The sequence below is a fragment of the Pavona decussata genome, unplaced genomic scaffold (genome assembly GCF_977016875.1).
Source record: "Pavona decussata unplaced genomic scaffold, jaPavDecu1.1 SCAFFOLD_184, whole genome shotgun sequence".
NCBI lineage: Eukaryota > Metazoa > Cnidaria > Anthozoa > Scleractinia > Agariciidae > Pavona > Pavona decussata.
This window is the reverse complement of record NW_028145593.1, coordinates 2,710,827-2,737,212: the sequence shown is the minus strand read 5'-3', so window position 1 is coordinate 2,737,212 and position 26,386 is coordinate 2,710,827. Positions and strand designations below refer to the sequence as shown.

Here is a 26,386-nt window from a genome sequence, read left to right as displayed (position 1 = left end):
TTCTTATTTTTCTCGCTCATAAATAAATTGAAAACAGAACGTGAACAAACTTGATTTGCGTCGATTGGACAAAAACAAACAAAAACACAGGATGCCGATATTGAAACGTCAAATATGACATGGACGAGGAAATAGTGACCTTGGAGCTGTCAAATTCTCTTATTGATAATTTCCTCCGAGCTGTACTAAAAGCCAATTGTTTGTTCTGAGTAAACTAAAAATCTCTTTAAAATTTCATCCTATACAACAAAGGTTCTTTTTACCTATCGCAATTTTTGAGATTTCCTTTCAATGTAAAACTTTGCTCTGCATCAAGAATACGTAAACGGATTCTATTGTTAGGTTAGAGTTTAATCTCATTGATGTTCTACTGTCCTGGCCATGCCATTAGAAAAAAATGAGACTACATTTTTAATTTGTATTTCTTTTAAATTCTATTTTCTCTTCTAGAATATGACAGAAGATGGCTACAACTTTTGCATTCAAGCTGTTAATTTGTTGTATCCTGACGGCTTTTCCATGCAGTTCAAAAGGTATTAATGCTATAACTATAACTAAAAAAACCTTACACAGCGCATTAACAACAAATTGTTCTAATGCGCTTTACAGTGTAAAATCCGTCGAAGGCTTTCCTAAATAAAAAAAAAGTCTTAACTTTAACTTTAAAGGAAGAGAGACCTGTGGTAGACCGAATGAACAAAGGAAGAGCGTTCCATAATTTAGGACCCGCAAACATAATTACGCGATAACCAAGAGATTTATACGACTTTGTTCGAGGATTCTGAAGTAAAATACCATTGTCAGTGCTGCGAAACTGTAGCGAGACGACTTGATAACTGTAATGAGGTCTGAAAATTCCGATTTGTTCTTTTTTTTTATTATTTCTATTTTATTTTTTGTAGTAAAGGATAGAGCCATATGCCCATACGAGAGTGTTAATGAACGTATTCCACTTGCCTTTGTCTTTCTGACGATTCGCTTCGAAAAACTGCAAATTACAATTACTTTTTCTAATGGATTTAAATGTGAAAAGGTGGAAGTAACACTGGTAGCCAGTAGTAAATTAACCCTAACAAGACGGACGTTTATAACTTTCCTTTTAATACGTGCGCAGCGCGACCAAAATTTGCAACTGTTCAGTCTCGAAATTAATCTCGGTGTTACCATGGCAACCACATTATGACAGACAGGTAGTCTCTGTTACAGTCATGTGTTTAATTTTTCTAGGACTGCGGCCTACGACGCAGTGAATGTTAATCATGTATCTTTTCTGGTCCATTTTTAGACCTTTTGTTTTGTATGTATACAAACTTATAAGCCTTTAAAAAACTAGACTAGTTAATCGTTAAGTACTTAAGTTTACCAAGCAATCAAATTCAAAATTTCAGAGCCGTTATTTCTCTCATTGTCGCTCTGGCTCTAAAGAAGACTAGCTTTACCATAGCTAGGCTATTAGCCTTTTTCAATTTTTTCGATTAAAATCTTTTTTTTTTCACAGGCTTTCTGAGGAGCGTACAATACAAGGCATACAGTGATTACAAGAATTACGCAGAAGCAGACATGGCATGTAGGCGTTATGGCTTCAACTATTTAGCAAAGATCGACAATTCTACTGAATTCAACCATTCTAAAGCCATTTCTGATGTTTCTTCAGGGATGAAGTATTGGACGGGCGTTCGCTTGGAGTGAGTTAGATTTATAACAAGCTGTTGTTATTTTTGCATTACTTTTTTCCCAACTGTAGTGTCTGCGATCGCATCAGGGATACTGTGTTCCTGTAGATTAGTACGAGTACGACTACAAATACGAGATTTGAATTCAAGTTTTTAGGAAAGTACTTTGGAGAGAGATATCCCAGAGAGCTTCTTTGTACTCTTCGTGAACTACGAACTTGAAAACGCATATGTTTTCTTTAATATGTCTAACGTTTATAGCTAGACCCTTTCGTGATTTCAATAAGACCAGATCACTGACGTTTCGATAACTTGTTTCCGCCAAACGTTCTTACAAAAAGCTCGTAGTAAAATAAGGACGGCTATCTCATTTCCTCCAGCAAAATAACAATTGTTTTTCATTCATTCATTCATTCATTCATTCATTCATTCATTCATTCATTCATTCATTCATTCATTCATTCATTCATTCATTCATTCATTCAATCATTCATTCATTCATTCATTCATTCATTCATTCATTCATTTAATCAATCAATCAATCAATCAATCAATCAATCAATCAATCAATCAATCAATCAATCAATCAATCAATCAATCAATCAATCAATCTATCGTTCAGTCAGTCAGTTAATCCGTAAGTTAGTCAGTCAGCCCGTCATGCTTTGATGTTTATTATTGTTAACCCTTTCTAGACATCGGGGGGTAGGTGGGTGGTGGTTTCTGCCCGCGGTCACTTTGAACCTGAATATCTTTTTATTATTATTTTTAAGTTGAGCAAATGCCCTAAAACTTCAGTACTTTTTTGGAAAATTTGTCTGGAAAAATTTTGACATCGTCGGTTAATGTTGATTGACTCCGATTTGTCATAAAAACCAATTTCCAGAAATCTAGTGATAGCGACCATTTGTAATCATGACGTAATTATCACGTCATATGTCGTCATAATTCAGTGGTGTTGCGGACCTGGACCCAGTCGTTCAAAGCCCGATTAAGCAAATCCTGGGTTAACATGAACTTTGATTCGAGTTTATTTACTAATCCATAAGGATTCGTCCAAAATATTTTGTTCCCGTCTGACATACTATCTGTCCTAGAAGTTTCTGTCATGCGACAGTTTTTCTTTATTGAGGACGTAATTTTTTTCTTCACAGAAAAAGCGTTAATTGGAAATGGAGTGATGGTACTGGCGTCAAAAAGAGCGAAGAATTTGATAAGATAGTTAATTTTACTGAAATCCAAACAATTCTCGATCGAAATCCATGGAGTTCATTTGATTACTGCTTTCTGTTAACTATAAGCGCACAAATGGAAATTGCAAACTGTTCGGACAACCATGGCTATGTTTGTGAAGGCTCAGGTAAGCTAAATTATTACGATTTCATATGCATGTTTTGAACCTTTGGTTTATATTTAGCAGGATGTTTTGATAATGTTTGGATAACTAATTATTAAAGTCTCATTAGATCAATTGCTCTAGCAGTTTATTTAGTCACGTGCCTAAGGAAACGTTGCCACGTGTACATGACAGTTTGTAAATCAGAGACTATTATTTATCACCTTACGTGCCACAGAAGCTAGGTCTACAACTTGTTAAAGAAAGCCTGAAAAGTTTCAAGGTTGAGCAGGACTCTAACCAATAACTTTTTCAAGTTGGGTATATCCAATCAATAACTCCATGACCAGTGCACAATGACCATATTTGGGAAGTGACTGTTACAATGTGTTGAATAATAATAACAATTAGTCCGCGTTTAACTCCCCTCATTGTCTATCTTTTATCTCGTATCGTACCCAACATGCTCCAGTAAGCTAATTGTTTTGTTATTAAAATAATCAAGAAATATTCTATATTTTTTTCTGTTTTCGATTTGCCAGAACAACTACAAGACAATTTAATGGTCGCTTTTTCCCGGGCATGGTATAATGGCTCATATACCATGGCCTTTAGGCCAATCACATCCCTGGAATTGCATTTATATGAGGATCCAATTTTTAAAAATAAAATTCTTTATCGTATTCTCTGATGTTCAAGTGTCCAGATCCTCTTATGTATCTTGTTCCAGGTATACTTCACATGTACAAATGAAAATGGCAAATAACACCAAAAGGGGAAAGGGTTTATCAATTAATCGCTTTCCATTCAACATTGATTGTCCCCATAACAATAATTGAAGTAGATCACACAGTACACCAATTTACCAATACCTCACGGCAAACTACGGAAACACTCCAACAAAGTAATGCCATTAGGAAAAGCAGACCAAATAATATTGCTATTTTTTACACATTTATTTTGTCAGTTACTTTCTCTTGTAGCTGCACCAACAATTACGACATGGCAAGTACAGCCTAGTAGCAGAAGTGTTACAACACCATCCCCAGTCACAACTAAAGCAACGATCATGCCTACGAAGACCTTGAGCACTGCTTCACACGCTTCCAGTATCATACCAGTGACGTCAAAAGTTTTAACTCCAGAAAAACAGGTGATTCTCTTTCCTTGGTACATTCTATAGAATGGATATTACACGGCGGCGGGAAGATATGAATTTTATTAGCGAGTGGTAAAAAAAAACAAAACAATATTTTACCAACGAGTGCAGCGAGTGAGCAAATATTGTTTTTAACACAAGAAAATAAAATTCATCTCTTCAAGCCACCGTGTAACTTTCTTTTTTCTTTATTATTATTAAAGAGACAATTCGATCTCTCACCGTTTTTTTACCGACTTTTTTCACAAAGAACCGTGAAAAAGTGGGAAATGACGTTATCAATACCCTCACTAGTGAGGATATGGAAAATATGCCACTCGGGTCCCGGATGTAGTTTCGTATGAATTTTACGAGTGGTGTATTTTCCAGTAGAACACTCCTGTCTATGTAATAAGTTACGATATACATTTCATATCCTCAAAGATCTAGTACTTTTTTCCTGTCTCCTTGACTTAACGTTGCCAATTTTAGCCACCAATCCGAAGCTTTGCTATGGCTTTTTACAAATGCCATTAAGTGCTTAGTTGGCGAAATGTACGTGGGTGAACGTCAGAATTTTTAATCGTCATTGCGTGTGAGTAGTTTGTCCCAGTCCCAACCACTCATCAGAAACAAAATTTTCCAGAGTTTAATTTCAGTGAAAATGCGGTAGATCTCGTTTCTTTCCCCAGTTGGAGATAGATTTATATTATGACGTGCGTGATTAACATTTACTGAGATAGAACAATATCAATATCATATTTGACAATACCAAAGCGTGTCACAGGCGACTTCACAGGTGCTATCCTAGTAAAGTCAAGTAAGGCAGCGGTTAGTCAGCGTTCTTGTGGCCATTGACGATCAATATGATATTGATGATGAGGAAGATGATATGACGTAAATGATAATGATTACAACGACATCGGCGATAACAATTATGATAATGATGATGATATAGTTTTGTTTCTTTGAAAAGGTTGAAGAGTACTTCACCAAGATTAAAGAGCTGAACGTAGAAGAGGAAGATTCTTTAGAGGTATGGTGCTGGATTAGTTTGTGCACGCAGCTTTTTACAAAACAAGTGTGCACAGAAAATAAAAAAAAAAAAATGTAAAAAGGAGGATGACTTTTTCACGTTCACATTAAACAGGGTTCAACGAAACTTCACACTGATGAGGAAAATAGTAATCAATGATCAATACATGATGTTAAAGAATATATTTTGACTCTGGTTTCTTTATTCCTTCATAAGGTGAAACCGTTCACTGCATCTCGTATCGCTACTGCGCGCGATTACTCGCCTCAAAACTTGTTACAAACGTTTGCTCGTCCGTTGTAGGTTGTGGGTCAGTAAAGCTTCATGCCGTTTGATAAAAAAAAAATCACCTCAATTTTCATTTTGAGGAAATCCCTTAAGTGATGAAAACTCCACGAGAATTTAACTCCCTCGGCAATTAATCTTCTGTAAACGCTGGCAAACTTGAAAAATCTGACATTATACTTTTGAAAATTAATTAAAATTTTCGCCAAATTATTAAAATATTAACTTTTGATCACACCTTTGGCCAATATTCAGTAAATCTTGCTTCCTGGATAAACCTTCTTTTTTCACGTATATTCTCGCTTAAAAAAGGATTATTAGGAATATTTGCCATTGACAACCATATTATTGCGTTCGACGAAGGTGAACGCAAGCCTAATTTCGTTTTTGCGTCCTGTGTCTTTTGAGTTGGTGTGCCTGTGTACGGCTATGCAGAACTTTTCGAGATTGCTGTAAGGACACCCAAATAGCCCCCCCGCTTGAGTTTTGCAGGGGCATGTGTCGGCCGGGAAACTGGTGCGAACTTATGACGACTCTGACCTCGTTTTCGCGCTAGAGCCATCTTTTTAGTCTGGTTTTCGTGTAAGAGTCGCCCCGTCGTTTTCGCGCTAGAGCCATCTTTTAATGTTGCTAGCGGGTCGAGTTTCACGTCTTGCGTGCTTGCTGGTGTGCTTGCCCTTTTCTTGGCGTTTGGTGTGCTTGCTTGTCGAATTCTGGACTGTGCTTCCTGGCTGTGTGGACTGTTATCAGATAAGTTGTGTTGTTTACGCTTGAAGTTAGAGTTACTGGCATTTGGAATCTTGCGAAATTATTGCGACAGCTTATCGATGTTCAGTTCCTTCGTTTCAGCGGGAGTGGAGTTTCACGTTCTTGCATCGCTTTTGGTGTGCTGGCTGGACGGCTGTGCTTCGTTAGGGAAGTTGCGTTGTTTAAGTTAGAAAAAAATACTTTCGGGTTAAATTTAGATTTATCAACGCCTTCACGAAGTGTGTACGACTGCTAAGACACATGGATAAGTTCAGCGTAGTGTTGTTTACCCGTTTCACTACAAGAAACCAACGCTGCCTTGCGCTGACTAAATCAAGAGACAAGTTGCGTAGTTTCAGCAAAATATATTACATTTACTTTCGGAGATGTGTAGCTCGGCAAATAATTTACTTACCGAGTTATGTAGATCGGCAAATGGCCATGATTTGTGGTCACCAAAGCAAAAAGTTGCCGAGTTGTGTAGCTCGCAAATGGCCATGATTTGTTTCGAGAAAAGCAACATTCCTAGTGCGAGTGAAACGAATTGGTGAAGTTGCAATGGCAAACACTTTATCGAGTCATTCGGTTATAAGGGATTGCAAGCACTCGGTGGTACCCAGTTTTTGTTATTCCAAGGCAACGTTGGTTTCTTGTAGTGAAACGGCCACAGTTCGGTTCCGTTTTACGGGGACCAACTCTGCGAGACAGCCGCCAACTTTGTTTGCGTTTTTCATTTTGTTGGAGCGATGGATGTGCGCACGTGTATGCTCGAGCTGGGAAGAGTTCGCTCTTCAAGCGTTTTCTCGCTTCTTTGCCAATTACAAGCGAAAGTATTGTGCGTTTTTTAATCAAGGAAATGCTGTTTTCGAAGGTTTGATTCAAAAGATTAAACCATAATTATGTGCAGCGTACTGGTTTAGCGAGGTTAAAAGCGATCGCGCGTGTTTCAATTCTCGGCTTGTGAATTAACAGCGGCCAAAAAGTCGCAATATTTTAGTTTCGCTTCATTCACTATTAAAACTGGGTTTAGTGAACAAGTTATCCAGTCATCTATCAGTGGAAGATACGGTTACAATCTGAATCAGTTGATAGTGAATGGAGAAAACGTGACATTGCCTTTTGAGATGATCTCAATATTTATGCAAATTTGTAACGCTACGCCGAAGATGTCTCGTGGCGGCTTTCAATGTCTGCTCAAAGGCAATGGCATATGAACGGCCACGTTGAAGTTTCCCCGGTTCCTTGCCGAATTCTACCGTAAATGTTGTACGCTTTAAAATAAGGAAATGCTTTTTTCGAAGTTTTCATTCAAAAGATTCAAGTACAATCAAGTATAATCTCGCGTTGCGTACTGCTTACGCAGCAAATATATTTTTATATATTTTTTCTTTCATTTAGTATATTTTAGCTATTTATTTATTGAGTTGTTTATTTATTTATTAAGTTGTTTATTTATTTATTTATTTATTTATTTATTTATTTATTATATAATTATCAATCTTTTGGCTTGTATTCCTCCATTAACGTGAAACTCAACTCCCGCAACAAACAAAGGAAATGAACATATCGTTATGCTTTCGCAAGATTCCAAATGCCAATAACTCTAACTTCAAAAGTAAACAATGCATCTTCCCTGATAACAGTCCACACAGCAAGGAAGTACACTCCAGAATTCGACAAGCAAGCACACCAAACGTGAAGAGAAGGTCAAACCCGACACGCAAGCGCACCAAATATCCATTATATTATAAACACTGGGTTATACAATGATAACATTTTTTTGCAATTTAAATAAACATGTGAAAAATATCTGGCAGTTAATGTAACTTTCTTTTCCCAAATGGTCGAACGCATCTCACTAATCTCTGATTACTACTAGTTGTAGAAGGTAATTAAAATGTTGACAATTGCAGATTGCTATACATGAAACGTCCTTTCTGTTGACGCGGTTTCATGACGGTTGGTATCCAGAGACACAAGTGAATTTGCTGTCAGCTGTGCAACAACTTGAAACCTTTGCTGCAAAGTACGCAGAAGAACATTTGGAATCAAACTCAAGTTCTTCTAGAACTACCGTCAGAAAATCTTTTGGTGAGCACCTTACTCTCAGCAATAAGCAGGCCCCAGTTGTTCAAAGAGCGGATAACTTTATCCACTGGATAAGTCACTATCCATCGGAGCAAATATACTCCACCTAACGCTTTTGGCAAGTTTTCCACACAATCCCATACTTAAATCTCGCATTTGCTTCTACCCTATCCACAAATTATAGGGCTATCAGGAAAATCTTGCACACATTTTATCTGCCTGATAGCGACCTATCCTATGGATAAAGTTATCCGCTTTTTGAACAACTGGCCAGAACAACAAAAGAAAAGGCGAAGGGACGTTGCTATGGGGAAAATTCTAATATTTCATTAAATTTTTCTAAAAAAAGGTATTTAGCAAGTAACAACATGACATCAAAAGGGGTAAATCTTACGAATTTTGACGTTATTTCAAAGCAATGTTTATTACTTAAATAATCAAATAATTTGTGATGAGTTGTGATCGATTCACAAAGTTCAAGGGGTGTTTAATTTACAGCTGCTCTATACACAAAGATAGAAATTAAACCACTAACGAGTAACTTAAAGTGAGTTTCTTTTATGACCTGAACAGTGTTGACGGTGCAGAAAATCAGCGCTGGTCACACAAATGACGTCATTTTCCCTTCCAATGAAGATGGAAACTTACCTTCTTTTGCCCAGATGGCAAAGATTGACCTGTCAGCAGAACTCTTTAAAAGGATAGGTATGAAAAATTACTTCTGTTGGTTGAACAATTAATGATCAATAAATTTAAGGTTCTATTTTAGACACAGATATTTTTTAGCTAATAATTTTTTCTTTATTTCTCCTACGGCGTAAAATTTATTTAAGGATGAATAAAACCTCCCAGTCTAATTAGCGTGTAAAGACCCATGCAACGAATATATTGTCCACAAAAGGAGTCGGACACCTGATCTTCTCCATAGTTGTTAGTCTGATGCTCTTCGGCTGCACCGGCTACAGGAAGAGGCCATAGGTTCGAATCCCGTTCAAGCCTGAACTGCTTAAGTTGCGTAGTAACTGCAATGATCTTTCTTCTATTTGATAATATTATCTGTAGCAACGTATTCCAGGGTTTCAACTCGTTTTAATTGTTTATTGCATGGATCGTCCATGTAAAGCTCGGTTAGTGGTCATGTGGCCTGCAAAAGAGGGCGGCAAAGTTAATGTTCAGTACTCATGTATAGAACGTTTACCAATATGCCATTTCCGAGTTGTTGTGAACCTCACTATGAAAGCGAGGCTAAGTGCAAAACTTTTCGTATGAAAATTAGTTTTGTTTGCATATGAATGAAAACTAATTTTCATAATAAAAACTTTGCACTTAGCCTCGCTTTCATAATGAGGTTCAAAGCATCTCTTTATAATTACTGTTCACAACTTTCCATTTGTCTTTTCGGCAGATACTGTAATGGTTGGCATAGTGTACAAAGACACACTGGAACTATTGCCAGACGAAAGTCATGCATTTCTTGATGGGTATGTATCCATCGGCCAACAGAAAGAAAAAAACAATCTAGCTCGTGGAGTGAGGTCTGATTTGACAAAGCTCTTTGACGCAGCTCTTTGTTGCTCTCTTTTCTTTTAGAAAGAAATTGAAGAATACAAAACTTGGAACTCGAATAATCGCATGTTCGATCCTCCCCACACCCCCTAGTGGGGAAAATGTGACTATTCTATTTACGTTAGAAGAGGTGAGACGGTTATCAGTTTGCGCTTTTCTACTTTTCTACATTAAAATGTTCTCTTTAACATTCCATTCTTCCTTGGGATCGATAAATGCATTTTCTCTATTGATGTAGTTAGTTTTGAAGGGCAAGGCGATTTTTTACGTTATTGGGAGAGTCAGTCTGATCTACGCGGTATATCGCACAGCAATATTTTACCGACCTCTTTTTCCTTCTCTTTTCAAGGTATTACATACTAACTAAATCGTTTAGGACATTATCCCTTCCCGTTTCACTCCCAGCTGTTGAACCAATGTATAGTTACTACCAGAACCCGTTACGGATGGTGCCTACTAATACCGAAGTATTTTTTCGTGGATTATGACTATGTGGGAAAAGCAGATCTTAGCAAGGGCTGTTTGAATCGAAAAAGACAATTGGGGATAACCACCCATTTTTTAGAGATAATTAAGCAGCACTTGCTAAGTTCTTTTCACAAAAAAATATCCCTGTATTAGTAGGCACCATCCATAGAAAACCCGAGTAGCTCGAGATGCGCAGAGCGTATACGCAGTAACAAAAGTAGGCACCGTCCTTAGGACCTTTGAACATTGCATTGTGGTACAAAGAAGAGCTGACTGGTAAAACTACAAATTCAATCTGAGGATTATACTAGTGTGTGACTTCATTATGAATTTGCATTTTTATACGGAACGAGATTGAGAGTATTAACGACGCTATCGGTGTCATTCCATTTTTGTTCCCACCATCAAGCCCGCAAAAGTTGAGGACAAGCTATATTGCGTCTTCTGGGACTTTCAAGAGAGGTATGTCTCTGTAAAATTACTTACCGCAGGGGGAATCTGACTGGTTCTCTACTCAAGGTATAGGACGAAAGGAGCCTCCACCAACGCATTTTGAATACCGTTGATATTTTGCTCGTGACTGAGTATATTTAAAGCAATCATTCCCATCACGGTGGTCGTATTGGAACTCTTTGATTCGTGTATAACCTCATTTCGTGGAATGATAGTTTTAATTTTATATACTGGTAGCCTGAATATTGCGTGTCCTGTTTGGTTCCTATCCACTAGGCTATCACAAATTGAGATGGCTACATTTTCTATCCATAGTGTGATATGCCTGAGTAAACTAAGAACTGGCTTTCTTTTTTTCCACCTGGACAAAGGGCACGTACTTATTGAAAATTAATGGAAGGTTATAAAACATATGTGATTTAATCCCCTTCCTTGGTTAAAAGTATATCGGATGATAATGTTCAGGGCCCAGTTGTTCAAAGCCCGATTAAGCTAATCCTGGGTTAACGTGAACTTTGATTCTAGTTTAATTACTAATGAATAAAGTTTTGCCAAAAGATTTTTGTCCCTCAGTTTTGACGTCGACTTTTCTTTACCACTAGCTTACAATAATCATGAGCTTTTAAGAATCCTTTTACTGAGGGTGCTGAAAACCTCGGTTAACTTTCATCGTGGATTAGCGTTAGTCGGCTTTCGAACAACCGGGCCCTGGGTTACACAATCAGTCACTTATCCTGCATAAGAGCGCAAAGCCTTATGCTTTCAAAGCATACCTCAGGCATCGCTTCTAGTCCAACTGTTCCTTTTAATGGGAATCTTCTAAGTAAAAGCCTTAAGAAATAACCATTGATAAATAAACCGAAGGGGTCCATTTACCAAACAGCTTCAAGCAACAAAGCCTGCTCAGTTCTTGATTACCATATACTCTGCTATTACTGTTTGCGCAGAAGCCGATTCAACGGTTCCTGGTCAACAAGAGGATGCTCTTTGGTCAACAAATCTGACACCAAAGTTGTGTGCACCTGTAATCATCTGACAAACTTTGCAGTTCTGATGCAAATAGGTGGAATAAAAGTGAGTGGAACATGTACAGTTATTCGCTAATGGGTTAAGTTTCGCATCTTTAATTTTGATTAGTCATGTTTCTTTGACTTTTAATATTACGAATGCGAAGCTTAGTACAAGTCTTTTCACGTGAAAATGCGTTTTGTTTAGATATGAATGAAACCAAATTTTCAAAACACAACTATGCACGAAGCCTCGCTTAGTGATAATAAGGTTCAAAGCAATTCGGGAATCGATAATGAACACCACTCTATATACATCCTGCTATCACTACTCGCATGTTTTGCACCCAACAGAATTCTCCCAAACATCAGGCGGTCTTGCAAGTCATTACCTACGTGGGATGTAGTCTGTCACTTTTGGGAGAAGTTCTGACGGTCGTAACGTATCTGATTTTGATGTAAGTAGTATTTCAGGTTTCTTATCAACGGAATTGCTAGCTTTTTATTGTGATTCTTTACTTTCCTTTCTTTTTTTTCTATTCTATCCTATCCTTATCCAACCCAATGGTGAACTATCAGTCGTTAATTTGCTTATCTGAGGGTGTCATCTATTACTATATATTTAGTCACAAATAAACTCTTCCTTTTTTTAAGGAACCTGAAACAAGAGCAGTACCAAATACGCATCAACCTTGTGGTTTCCATAGCAATTGCGCAAATTATTTTTCTCGCAGGAATTGACGCCACAGCTCAACAGGTACTTTACTAAAACTTACATTATAACAATTACTAAAGCAAAGGGATGCATAAAAAATAGTGCATAATCTTGTGCATCTTTAAAAGTGTTTGTATTTCAAGATCCTTTGTAAGTAACCGTCACCGTTAAGCGACAAAAATATAAAGGTTATAGTGCGGTTATTGGTCAGCTCAGTGGAGTTTTGATTGGCAAGATTAGGCCAAGTAGTTAATTTTGTCTGTTTTATATTAAGTCAGCTACACATTTTACCTTTCCTTTCACTATTATTGCTATCCAATTTTTTTGAGGTCGTTAATACATTTCAGTGCCCTTCATTAACGGATAGATTCGCTTTCGTTGTATTTCTACAGGCAGTCTGTATCTTAGTGGCTGTTTCAATTCATTATTTTTATCTGGCTGGATTTGCTTGGATGCTGATGGAAGGCATTTACCTTTACTTGATGGTTGTTAAAGTGTTTAACACGTTTGTTAAATTGAAGCTGTTCTACGTTTTCGCGTGGGGTACGTAAACATGTTAGACCCTTTCGTGTGGTCTATTGCAGATTAATTCTAAAATAGTAGTTATTGTTAAAAGTATATTAGGATAGGATAGGACAGGACATAACCTTATTTACATGGTATTTCCATCATCTTGCTAATTATTTTCAACTAACAATCTATCTACCTAACAGCAATTATAAAGGAACAAAATTTAGAACAACAAATGCTGCTTTTCTTGGAGGCCGTCTTTAAATTCTTACTAAAACTTTACTTAAAACAGTGGCGGCTCAATCGCTCAAGAAAGTCCTTTGCCGTAATTCTAAGGTTAAGCTGTTCCACAACTAAGCTCCACTGTACATGTACATGTATGAGAAACGTTCTCTTTCTTCAGTGCGGGGTTGTGGAAGATCTAGTGTGTTTTCAGTATTCCTTAAATTCTAGGAAATCTCATTATCGCGAAAAACAAAACATGATCTTAAATATTCTGGTGACACCCCATGTACGGTAATGTTAAGCCAAAATTACTTTAATTTCTAGCAATAGGAGTACAAGATTGGGCTAAAATTTACCCCGGTCGTCTTCAAGGAAAGATGGAATCGTGCGATTTAAGTCTTCTCCAGGGAGTTAAAATCATTTTGAGTAATCTTAACCGTATTCATCTCGGGAAGAGTGGAGGAGACTGTCACAAAGCGCACACAATGACTGAATGTTCTGAACGTTGTTTTAAAATGCAAAAGCAAACAACAGCATACTTTGTGACTTGTCTTGAATCAATTTGAAAGTTTTCTGTGTTTTCGGATATATCGAGAAATCTAAGATGGTGGAAAAAGGATGGCGGCCGTGAATATAAACAAAACGTTATATGATGAGAAATGATCTGTCAACTTTGTAAACCTCAAAGGAAACATATTGGGACACCTGTAGGTCATGCAAGTCTAATTAATGCAGCCGCAATGGCCTTGAAGTAACGAAGATCCAGGGACGAAAGAAAAAAACAGGTGAAACACAGGCCAAAAAGGGTTAAAATGAATGCCTGATATCCACACTTCTTTCAGGATTCCCATGTCTTATAGTGGTTACATCTTTGGTGATCGCTTCCCAAACAGAGGAGGGTGTGATGAGCTACTTGCAGAGCAACTTGTAAGTTTATGCCGGTCTCTTTAATTCTTAATCTGATATCGAGACTTTCTCATATATTGCGATTAACAAGTTTGAGAGTCAAGTGTTAAACGGGTGCTGTAGCGGAGATTTGCTGTATTTTGATCAAAGCTACTTAAATTTTTAATTTAGAACCTCTTTCATATTATGGAATTTTTTGAAACTAGCACCGGGAAGAAGATACCAACTGATTTCTCCCAAGAAGAAAAAACTATAAATCAGATTTTAGCAATTTTCTCCAAGAATTTCAAGTTGTTATCTATTTGCATCCAAGCTAAGCCATCCACAGCAAAAGATAACAAATACTAGCTTTTGTATACTCGTAGAGTAATTATTAACAAAACTGAACAATCATTTTAAAATTTCCATCGATAGAAATATATTATTCAAAGGAACTCAATAAATTAGTGACACAGCCCCTTTAAATAGGCTAATTGTCACCAACCACGTATCCCGGAGTCCAGTCCATTTAATTTCTTTTGTACGTGTTTCGTATTACACCTACCGGCGGGCTGCTCTTCATAACTTTAAGGTAACTCTTAGATCGGCTGAGGCTGCTAAAATGGGCAGTTGCTTGAAGTATCCTTGACTCTGGTTAAAGGGAATGTTAAGGTAGTCCGAACCTATTAGGACGATACTGTAATCCAGGGACACACACGGCCATTACAGCATATTGGTCGCTAATGGAAGCCATTTGGTTCTCCATGTCTCGTCAAGATTAAACTTCTCAATTCATGCAAATAGTAAGTAAAATGCTCTACCGATCGACTTAACAGGAAAGCGGAATCGCAGTTTCCTTTTGATTATGGAAACGGTATAAGTGCTATACAGGTTGATCAGGCATTTCTTTTTTTATTTTCTATAATTTTTTTGTTTTCATTATATTTGTGGTGTGGCAAAATAATTAAACTAAACTTAAACAGGTATGCTATGTTAGCGTTATGTACCTTGTTTTCCAAAACAATGTTCTTTATTTTCACAGCTGTTGGGTTTCCTTCTCCAGCAATCTGGTTTGGACATTTGCAGCTCCAGTTCTAGTTGTTTGTCAGGTAATTTTTCACATGTTTATCTAGCCCAATTTACGATACTATTATGAGACAATATATACTCGCACCTTGCACAATATCGTTCCCTCTCCCATAAGAAATTTTCCCTTTCCCTCGATTATTTCCTTCAAACAGGTTGACTTCCAACTGTGCTTAACATCGAATAAGGATATAGGGTAACCATTTAATGCAAAATGCACCTTTGAAAATGGAATGACAGTAGCATAAGCGTCTAGCTTGGCAGCTTTCTCCCCTGTTAATTGCTACTGTTGCAGTGGGTCCTTCAGAATGTTTGCTACCAGTCAGAAGAAATGTCCAAAATCCCATCCAAATGTAATCAGCTTTATCTTATTTGCTTCGTTGTACAGATAAACTCGGTTATTCTTTGTCGAGTGGTGTGTGAGATGACAAAGATGCAGACCGCAAAGGATATTTCCACCATCAAGTAAGATAAGACAAAATAAGCCCGAAATCTAAATTCAATAATTATGCCAAAATTAATTCACAGAAGAAAAGAGCATCCCCTGAGAAAAATATCTTGATTTGTTTCGTATAATAAGTGATCTAATTCATAGACAGTGACCCTGTCTAGACCAGATAATTTTTCGTCTTCCGGTGCTGGGAAGTTTCATTCCACAAATATTAAAAGTATCAACTAGGAAAACTCCACAAGTCTCAAAGAAAAAAGAAAAGTAATCAAAACACTTAAAGAACACTAATATGAGGTAAAACCAAAAACGTTCCTGTAAGAAAAGTATTTTTTGTCCTTATTTTAGAAATAGGGTATTCTATTTTCTGGAAAAAAGAAAAAAGGCCTGACAAGAAAATTGTTGCCATGGTAACATAAAAGTCAATGAACACCTCTTGACCAAGTCAAATTGTTTCCAGATAGATTTCTGAGAAAAAAAATATTGGCAAACAGCAGCACTTTCTATCGAACCAAAGGTCTGCACTGCGAGATCAAGTCAATCCCATGCTATCAAACTGATTTTTTAACATCACACTACTATGCTAAAGTAATACTAGGACAGTATCTTGGTACTCTTTGTTTAATGCGTCTTGTAGGCGTCTTCTCATAGTGCTATTTGCTTCGAAAATGGTATAGAGTGAGATCGACCTTATAATAAACTTGATCCAGTCTCAAATTGATTTAGTTTCATAAAGGTCTTTTCCTTTTTTAATCCAGACGGACTATTTGACCATCCAGTGCTGCAGTTCTCTTTTCGATTCCGTTCACCTTCTAAAAATACAACAGAATGATATGTTTTAATTAACCGTCAGGTGACTACTTAATCAGTTATCATTATCGCAATGTTTTGGATACAATATCGAATGGTCTAACCTACAGAATACAAAAAGGCAACCGAGGATCCCAAGAGAAGCTTTGCGTGTTCGCCTTTTTGATGTTTTCTGTTATTGTTATTGTTGTTCAATTTTTTTTTTCATCTCAGGCAGGGCTTGAAGGCGTGCGTTGTCTTGTTTCCTCTCCTCGGGATGACTTGGGTTTTTGGTATTCTCAGCGTCACGGATGCTGGCGTAACATTTCAGTACATTTTTACCATTCTCAACTCTCTACAGGTACAATGAATGTTCTTTTCAAGAAATGAATAGCTAGTGAGCTTAATCTAGTCTAACTTGATGTAATCTAATTTAATTTGATTTAATTCAATCTGATCAAAACTACTCTTTCAAGATATCTCTTCCAAGGGTAAATGATTGGAACAACGATACTCGGGCGCATTAGCGTTCTTTCTATCGTTTGCATATTACCCTAGATGTATTCTGTGCCAGTTCTCCACCCACCCTTTCTTATATAGGTGTACATCTCCACATACCGCAAAGTGGTGACGTCACGCGAAGGTCTTACTATCTATATATTTCTTCAGGGTTTCTTCATCTTTGTAATACACGTTCTTCGAAGCAGCGATGTCCGGGCAGCGTATCTCCGAAGGAAGCAGAAATGGGAATCAACAAAGAATAGCAACTTCCCAAGCTCTCGCTCGGTAGTGGATGCCTCCGGTGACTTCTCGGGGAAGCATGGTATGGGTGCTATCAGCGGCACCACAGCGACTCCTAATCCAGTTTTAAGAAAGCATCAGGTGTCGCCCATTGAATCTGACACTGGAGAAAGCTACCTTACATCTGCGGGCACATGAAGCGATAAGCTTTTCCCACAACTCTTGTAGGGCAAATGCCAAATCAAAATAGATCCGAATAGATGAATTTTAACACGCGAACAAAGCAACGACAGCAGCAGGAATCCAATCAAAACCATGTATTGTATTTGATAGCAAGGGCTATTAAAGTAAACCACGCCATAAGCGTTAAGCCATTATTTAATTCTTCTTTCGAAAGTACGCCATAAAACTGAGAAAGTTATTAGCTTGTCAGTTGTAGCTGGAAGAAAGGCCATGACGTAGACTGTGTTTTAATCTAGTATCTCCTTGAACAAGCAACCCAAAAACACCTCAATAGATTTTTTGTGCAAGGATTAAAGTCTTCATTTAGCGAGGGTAATACATAATAGCGCCTAACATTAATAAACTTGTAGTCCCCAAGACTAAAATCAATAAATATAGATAAAAAGAAAAGAAAAACAAATGTATATATTAAATTACAGTTACAGCAGAAAATAAGATTAAAATAAACAGTCATTTCTATAGTTGAAAATTGTAAATACAGTAGATCTTTGTTTTTCAGGTAGAAAAATAACATTATTATTCTTAAAAGCTCGAACACTGGATTTTTGTTTAAGATTCACGGGTAGCTCATTCCACAGTTGAATTGTGGTGACACTGATTGTCCGTTCTCTAACCCTACATTTTTGTTGTAAAATTTCTATCAGCGTAGCTAAGGAATATTTCTAGAGTGAAATTCACTTTAGGGTGGATTGGTTTGCGTTATAAGTCGAATAGTCGGACAAGCGAGGGTTGAACGATTATTAATAAATTTGTCATTAAACTCGTTTAAAATTGAGTTAACCCTCTGTGTCCGTAGAAAAGCAATTAAAGTGAGGCCCAGCTTGTAGACTACAGGTGTAAAAGGTTATGGTTATGACAACAAACTACCAATTTCCAATTCCGGAGTTAAATTCATTTTAATGCTGTTGCTGTCGATGTATATCAGCTTCACTATTAGTCACCATTAAGATCACGTACTTGCGACATAAATTAAAATATTTTTCCAGCTATAAGTAATTCAGTCACTATTTAATTTGTCAAAATCTAAATACTATAACAAACGATAATAAAATCCATTACACACTTCTTCCAATGATTTCCTGTCTTTTTATACATAAAACTAAACTATAACAAGCCAGAAGATAGCTGCAGATCTCAATATGCATTTGCTAGATTGTATAAATCCTTCATACGTTATGTCATATGGAATAACTAAGAGACTGTGGATGGCAGATATATTTAACAACTATTCCACGAGCGTACGTTGGATATGAGATGACCTAGTTTTTAAAAACTACATGTAGCTCTTCTCGTTACCACACAAGTAAGACCGTTGTGATTCTTGTAAAAAATAAAGGGATCAAAAATAATGTCCAAAAATGAGCATGCTGCTTTCAATTCATTTTTTTAATTATTGATTTTAGAGCTATTGATTTCCAAGATTAGTAACAGAGCAGAACAAACCTACTCCATTTGTTATTCATTTTCTGAGGGCCTAATTATTGACCATTTTCTACAAACCTTAATTTTGGGTCACTTATCTTTACCGTAAGAATTAAAAACAGATTCCAACTTTTTCCTTTCATGTAGCTGGAGGGGATATGATACATTTTGTTATTTCACCAGATTTGGGATTTTAAAATTTTACAAATAGATATTTAAAATGGTTGTTAGAACAACTCTTCGCTCAGGAAACAAGCTAAATGTCTGGTTGTAATATTTTAAGAGGGAAGAAAACTTCAAACGTGAGCTAATGTCATAGAAAATGTCTTAAGTTTGGCGAATATTCAAACCATCACTTCTGTTGAGACAATTGAAGATACCATTTTGTTTGGGAAGCGTGTAAAACAAACTTCGGAAATGAAAGTGCTTTGAGACAAAGGCCTTGTTAACAAACTTGAAGGGTTAGGGACTACTAGAAATTGTTACAGTGGCGAGAAAACATTTTTCTGAATATTTCGGGAGGACGAATTAACATTGCAATTACTATCATTTTTTTTTTTGGAAAATTGATTTGTTACAACGAACCTAGTTTTTAAGCTTCAAAAATAGCGGGAGGGAGCTAGAAGTTAACGTATATCGTAGTTTTAGAAGGATCGTCGTTAATGATTTGTAACTCTGACTCATTGGCATTACTCTTGTTATATTACGAATTTATATTATTATTATTATTATTATTATTATTATTATTATTATTATTATTATTATTATTATTATTATTATTATTATTATTATTATTAAGCGAAATGCTTTCAGTATGTTTGTAATGCCCTTCGCGGACGTTTTATTCTTGGCAGGGAAACTGCCTTTTCGTGGAAGTCTTTGTGAGTTCCATACTTTCAATAGCTTGGTTGCGATCTACGTTTCATTGGCAGCTACGAGTGGAACAATTTGCCGGCCTGATGATGGAAGGAAGTGTCATTCCTTGATAAAGAACAAGAGATGAAAGAGACAAGAGAAAAAATAATTTTCGTTTTAAGCATTATTTTTAAAATGTAATTTAGTGGTATCAGTGGTAGGACAATTTTTGTTAGTTATTTTAAATGAAGGTTTTTATTGTTGTAAAGCACTGTTGGTTACTTTTTACGTTTTCGTTTGTCTGTTTGTTTGTTTGTGTGTTTCTTTTTTGTTGGTTAAGGCTTATCTGTGAATTTCCGTCAAATAAGCGAAGAGGAGCTGTCCATAAGGTTTTGTTCTTTACTGCTTTTCAAACTCCTTTAATTTCACACAATTCTATTTTCCACTAAGTTTACATATGAAATAGTACACCATAATACCATCACATCACATGATAGTGAGGATATTTCAAACGGAAACATATGTCACCTCGACTTACCTTAATAAAATTTAAAGGAACGAAATTTTGAAACTATGAAGTGATTGATGATTAATAAATACAGATTTTCGAGCTTTTTAAATTTTTTTCCTTAGATTACGTAGCTCTCTCTGAATGTAATGTTTCAGAGTTACGAGTCATATATCAAAACTTTGGGGCTGTGTTTTAGTTATAAGTTTATCCAACTTCAGTTACATGTAATAAAAAAAATATCATTTTCACCATGAATTTTGAAATATTCTTTTTAGCTGTTGGATTTGGTTACACATGCATGGTTTTTTCCTTTTAACAATTGGAGGACAGCTGTCACAAATGTCGAAAATCATGACATACAGGGGCATCACACAAAAAAATTTACCATATTATAAAGAACCCTTTTTTTTTAAACGGTAGGTCAAAGTAAAGGAAAGAAGGCATGCATGTTAATCTGCATCGGAACCTTTACATTCTTAACCACACAAAAAGGTTAGGAAAAGATTTTTGATTGTTTTGTATTGAAACACTTTCATATTTTTTTTCATCCTTTCGGAAGGCAAGAAAGTAAAATGACTGTCGGTAAATCGTTTTTATTCTTTTATTTTGTTTTATTTCGGCGTGCTATGCTAAAATGAAAGCAATGTGCATTAACTTTCGAGTGAAATTGAACCCCCAACTCAATTTATTAATGACAATGAAAAACATTTGCCAGGTTTTACCGACAAAGAACATTTTACTTTCATAAAAAGCGCCCAAACATTTAAGACTGTTATATTAATTATGTAATGCTTAATATGCAAACATAATGAACACACACCCTAGCAAAAAAAAGTTAAAGCCGCTTTTTTCTTCCATTATATTGTCTCATCAGTCTTTCCTCGGTTTTACAATCACTTACTTTCATTGCTGAAATAATCAGCGCGACAGTAATGTTTTTGTCTTCACTCGAGTGAAAACTCGCACTGGGTCATGATCACCCCGCCGGGATGGTCATCGAATGTAAGATGTAATAATTAGGCGAAATTTGATACAGGTTTATTTTCTAATTATTTTCTTTTTTCTATTATTATTTTTAGTTTTAATGGCCAGACACCGCAGTAGTTGTCTTTCAAATGGAACACATATCCTTTTATTCATAGCAAAGCATTCATGCACAAGTGAAGGCAATAGCTTCAATTCAACTGCGCGATAACCGTACCAACGGGCGTTGATTCTTCCGGATATTTTACCATGTTAGTATTTCAGTCTCAATAGGCATTGGTAGCGACAGCATTCAAAGCAAAAAATTCATGCAGCACTTGAAGACTGACCTAATAACATATGAAAACCCGAAAAAGGGTTTTTTTTTACCATGAAAAATTAATCTACTGTCTTGTGAGAGACGCTAGTGACATATTAACTTCCACAAAGTCACCTCAATCAAATTCATGTCAATACTAACAATACTGACTTCTTTCGATCCTTTTAACAGCTGAATATATTTAACAGCATGCTAGCAAACATATATAAAATGGAGCGAATACAAATCGTTAGAAAATACCTCGATGTGGAAAAGGTGAGTGCTATTTTTAAGCCCGTTTAATTGTATGTTTACTTCAAAGATGTTACTCATTTCATCTTTCGATCAATTTATCAGGTTACCTATTTTTTTCCACTACTGTTAAGGAAACACGTCAAAAAGTTAACTGAGTAACTCTCTTTAAGAACTGCCTTAGTTCGACTTTTCAAGATACGAGGAGTAAAACACATCGATCTCCACACAATGGCGCCCAGCTTTGGTTAATTTTAATGCTGTATAAATTTGAAAGACAGATTTCATCGGGCCATTGTATACAGTGTATGCGATTCAGGATCGTCAGAAACAGCAAACAATTATTGTTTTAACCCAAAATAATCCAGGACACAATCTTATTTCGATAACACGAATGAAGCATGCATGGAACAGAGCAACTAGCTAAATATTTGGTCTGCAAATACGTTTTCTGAAGAACGAAGTTATATACATTTTACTATTGACTTATTTTAGGTAAAACTCGCCTGTGAGACATCTTGATATTCATCTGAAACATTGGCGAAAAATATAATGGAGTTGCCAACACTACCTCCCAGAGAGGCTGGGAGTATTTTCCTAGAAGCTGTCATCTGTCTTGTTATTAACATTACATCTCTGGTCGGGAACATTGTGGTGTTAATAGCCGTCTACAAAAACAACCGATTACGAACCAACACAAATCTCTACATCACAGCTCTTGCCGTTGCAGATCTCATGTCCGCAGCTATAGTCATGCCTTTAACTACTGCAGTGCTTGTCTCCGGAGAGTGGATTCTGGGGTCTTTTCTCTGCTCTCTCCAAGCATTTACTATGAACTTTGTTCTGTATGTATCCCCAACAACCATGGCTCTTACAGCCTTTAACAGATACATACGACTCGTTAAGCCAAACAAGTACAGGACCGTTTTCTCCAAGCGGCGATCAGCATTGATGCTTGGAAGTGCCTGGGCGTTTGTCGCATGCTATGTCATAGTTCCTGAACTGACAGGTCTTCAAGATTATGGCTTCATTCCTGGCTATGCTCTGTGTCACGTGATTCATCTAAGCGCAGCTGGTGCTATTGTTCACTATAGTTCAGTGATCACATTATTCTTGTTAACTCCGCTCACGGCTGCAATTGTGTGCTACTACAAAGTCTTCAAAACGATTCGCCAACACAATCTGGACATCGTACCCAACCTGCAGGTTTCGCACGCGTTGGGTCGCGTCACAGTCCACGAGGTAAAAATCCGCAAGTCTCTTTTTGTGGTGGCGCTAGCGTTCATCATGTGTTGGATTCCAGCATGGGCTGTTGCCATAGTGTTCCGTTTCCGTCTCGTTTCAATCATTCCACGGGGCGTCCAGCTGTTCTGCTCATTGTCCATCTATACTTCTAGTGCTGTCAACCCATTCATATACGCTGGTATGAATCGATCCTTCCGGCAAGAATTTAAGACGATTATGAGATGTAGAAGCCATGTATCGCCAGCATGAGTTTCCAAAGAACGAGAGAGTGATTTTTTGATCAAGAAAATATGAACGGCGAAAGTGAAACATTCCCCCAAAACGATATAGTGAGAATATGGAAAGCACCGTTACAACGAGTTGGCTGTTTATAACTTCAGCTAGCCTGATAAAATGATTGGACAACCATACTATTCAGGAACAAGACAAGCAATTGGTAATAGAAACTAAACGATTGTAGAAATTATTAGATCGCACAACCATACGAAGCAATAAAACATTTGATTGAAACAACATCAGACCATGTTTGCGGTTAAAAAACAGTCTCCGATCCCTCACCGTTAAAGATGACGGCTTCGTTGCTTACGGCCCAAACTCTATCAAGAGAATAATAACTAAGAAAAAAAAAAGTTTAAAACAGCCTCTGTCGTTTTGTTTTCGATACAAGCTTCATGTCCATGCATTTTTTGAATTTATTGACTGATTGACCAGGTCAGTGCCTGAGCGACTGACTCTTTAAAATGAACAAAACTTAAGAAATTATCATAATGGGATTTTAAGTGTTCTACTTTGAATTTAACGACCATCCTGATCTACTTGCGTTTTTACTTGAGTGCCGAGAAATCCAATATTTTCGTACAAGGTTTATGTGATGCCGAAAGTAAGCTGATGACGCTTGAGGCAAAATAGTCCTCTTTTCCTTCTGTAGGACTATTTATTTATCATGTAGGTGTTTTTCGCAATAATTCGTTTATAAAGGATGATCAGTCGTCCTTATCATATACCGAGTTAATAGTGTTTTCCATACAAGCAAAATTCTTGATGTCGTCGAAACCCACCAGATGTTTTAATTAATTAAGCTCCTCGGCTTGAAAAATTGAACTTTAATGCTGTCTTGTGCTCATTTCCGACGATGACTAAAGAAGTCAAATTTTATAATTTTGCTTTTTATCTCCCGAAAGTGTAATAAAGAGACTAATAGAGAAATTTCAATTCAAACTGGCAATAACTTTTTTATTCTATTAAGGTTCCGACGAAAATTAATAACTCTTCCTTCCTTCCTTTGCCTTGACATACAACATACTCTCTGTGTGATATACCTGCATGTGATTTTGTTTCCAATGTCTTTGCAATTTGTATTTTAGAGGAGAGCAATTACTGAGGCACTGTTGAATAATAAACTGAAATAATATAACCTGTTCATCTCTATATCCAGCAACCACAAACAGGTTTATAAATTTCAGCAGTGAAAGCTAAGCAATTTAGGTCTGGCTACGTCTAACTGTAGTTTTCGAATATACTGACCAATTAAAATCAACACCTCAAGGGCTTAGTATTTTTCCTTTCGCACGTGACATAAACTATGGTGAAATGAAATAAAAATGTCGAAAATCTATTGTAATTGTATTGCTTCTTAAATTAACAGGAATAACTGCTTTACGGCGGTTACCAATAACACGCGACCTTTCTCTTTCAAAAGAGTTGGGTAAAATTGCGTTTTTGGTGGTGAAATTATTTTGAATTTTGACCACATTTGAAGGCAAAAGATACAAGAAATTGCCAGTTCTATTTGCTGACATGATAAACTTTATCAAAGTTGATTTCCGACCCAGTTTATAGAAAAGAAAAGGGGATTGTTTAGAGGATGCCCTAATTATTATTATTATCATTATTATTATTATTATTATTATTATTATTATTATTATTATTATTATTATTATTATTATTATTATTATTATTATTACTAGAAATACGTGACTCGCAAAACCTCGCGAAGCTGGGGCTGGGTGGAAAGCCCTCTTTACACGTATTGTAGCATCAAACGAGGAGATTAAAAGGCGCATAAGATTTTTTTTTTATGAGCATAGTGTTTTCGTAGTTCCACGGGCTAGTTTGCGGTTGAAAATCTATTTCTGTCGCGACGTAATGTACAACGGGCGTGCAGCGCTGTCGTGTTCGATGAATTTATTTCCCACGGAAAATTATTTACCGCGGCCACAAAGCGTGTAATTTCTTTAATGCACTATTTCACAAAAGAAGATTTCTAAAAGAAAGAGAAAAGATTCTGGAGAGATAGTTCTGTATCCAGTGAATATTGATGAACATTGCAGTTGAAATTTGATCATGCACGCATATGTTTTTCGGTGTATGCAAATTTTGCTCCAGACAACGCCAGACAGTCTGACGTCATTGTGCGGACACCTTCAAAGATATAAACATATATCAACATATATAAATATATTTTTCGCTCGAATTCGCGCGGCTTAGCTCCACTCGGGCCGGCTCGGCCCGACAAATTTATTAACCTCGCTACGCTCGGGCCTTCGGCCCTCGCTTCGCGAGGAATTATTATTATTATTATTATTATTATTATTATTATTATTATTATTATTATTATTATTATTATTATTATTATTATTATTATTATTATTATTATTATTATTATTATTACTACAGTCGGACCTCTATTAAGCGGCCACCTATTAAGCGGGCACCCTCCATTAAGCGGCCACTTTCCAAAGTCCCGAATTATTATTTTGTCAGTGAAGTGCTGCATTCGATACCTCTATTCAACGGCCAACCTCTATTAAGCGGCCACTTTTCAAAGTCCCCAGGGTGGTTGCTTAATAGAGGTCCGACTGTATTATTATTATCAAAAACACCTTACTTTCCGTTTGGCATGGCTCGGAAATTAATTTAAAGATAGTTTAATCTTCTCTCAGTGAGGTAAAGTTATCAGTTTCTTGCCGGGTTGCCTTGAATTCTTAACAGAATCCCAAATTTTTTCAACGGCTTTTTTTTTCTTTCTTTTTTTTTTTTCGCGTGTTATTGGTAACCGCTATAAAAATGGTTTGAAAATAATTTACAGTGTCTTTAAAATAAGATATGAAATGTTGTGAAAAAAAGACAAAAAAGTTATTGCGATAGCATATTTCATAGTGAAAATAAACAGTACGAATGTATCAAAGGGGTTCAAAAAGCAAAGAAAAGAAAAGCTGTGGAATATTCCTTGCCAAAGAGAGTGTAATTCATTGACAGAAAAAAAATTGAAAAAAAGATACTTGATTAAGTTCCAAGTATTTAGCACTGTAGCATATTACTTGGGGAGACTATAAATCAGTGAAATAAATGTCTCTCACTAGCTACCCGAGTTCGAGATA

At 36.5% G+C, this 26,386-nt stretch overlaps 2 protein-coding genes across 2 annotated transcripts; both read left to right on the top strand.

Moving 5' to 3' along the window:
* Window positions 1–205: 205 nt before the first annotated feature.
* Window positions 206–18,743, top strand: LOC146462963 (adhesion G protein-coupled receptor L2-like). Its single transcript, XM_085085155.1, has 20 exons — window positions 206–342; window positions 451–533; window positions 1,499–1,685; window positions 2,828–3,033; window positions 3,993–4,162; window positions 5,124–5,183; window positions 8,129–8,306; window positions 8,877–9,008; window positions 9,709–9,784; window positions 9,894–9,999; window positions 10,747–10,799; window positions 11,738–11,864; window positions 12,152–12,255; window positions 12,452–12,554; window positions 12,905–13,055; window positions 14,090–14,174; window positions 15,175–15,241; window positions 15,607–15,683; window positions 16,690–16,816; window positions 17,125–18,743. The coding sequence occupies exons 2-20, from the start codon at window positions 464–466 to the stop codon at window positions 17,392–17,394; spliced, it is 2,349 nt and encodes a 782-aa protein (XP_084941281.1). The 5' UTR covers window positions 206–342; window positions 451–463; the 3' UTR covers window positions 17,395–18,743.
* A 3,413-nt stretch (window positions 18,744–22,156) lies between these two features.
* On the top strand, window positions 22,157–23,344 carry LOC146462962 (beta-1 adrenergic receptor-like). Its single transcript, XM_085085222.1, has one exon. The coding sequence runs from the start codon at window positions 22,314–22,316 to the stop codon at window positions 23,253–23,255; it is 942 nt and encodes a 313-aa protein (XP_084941348.1). The 5' UTR covers window positions 22,157–22,313; the 3' UTR covers window positions 23,256–23,344.
* Window positions 23,345–26,386: the final 3,042 nt, after the last annotated feature.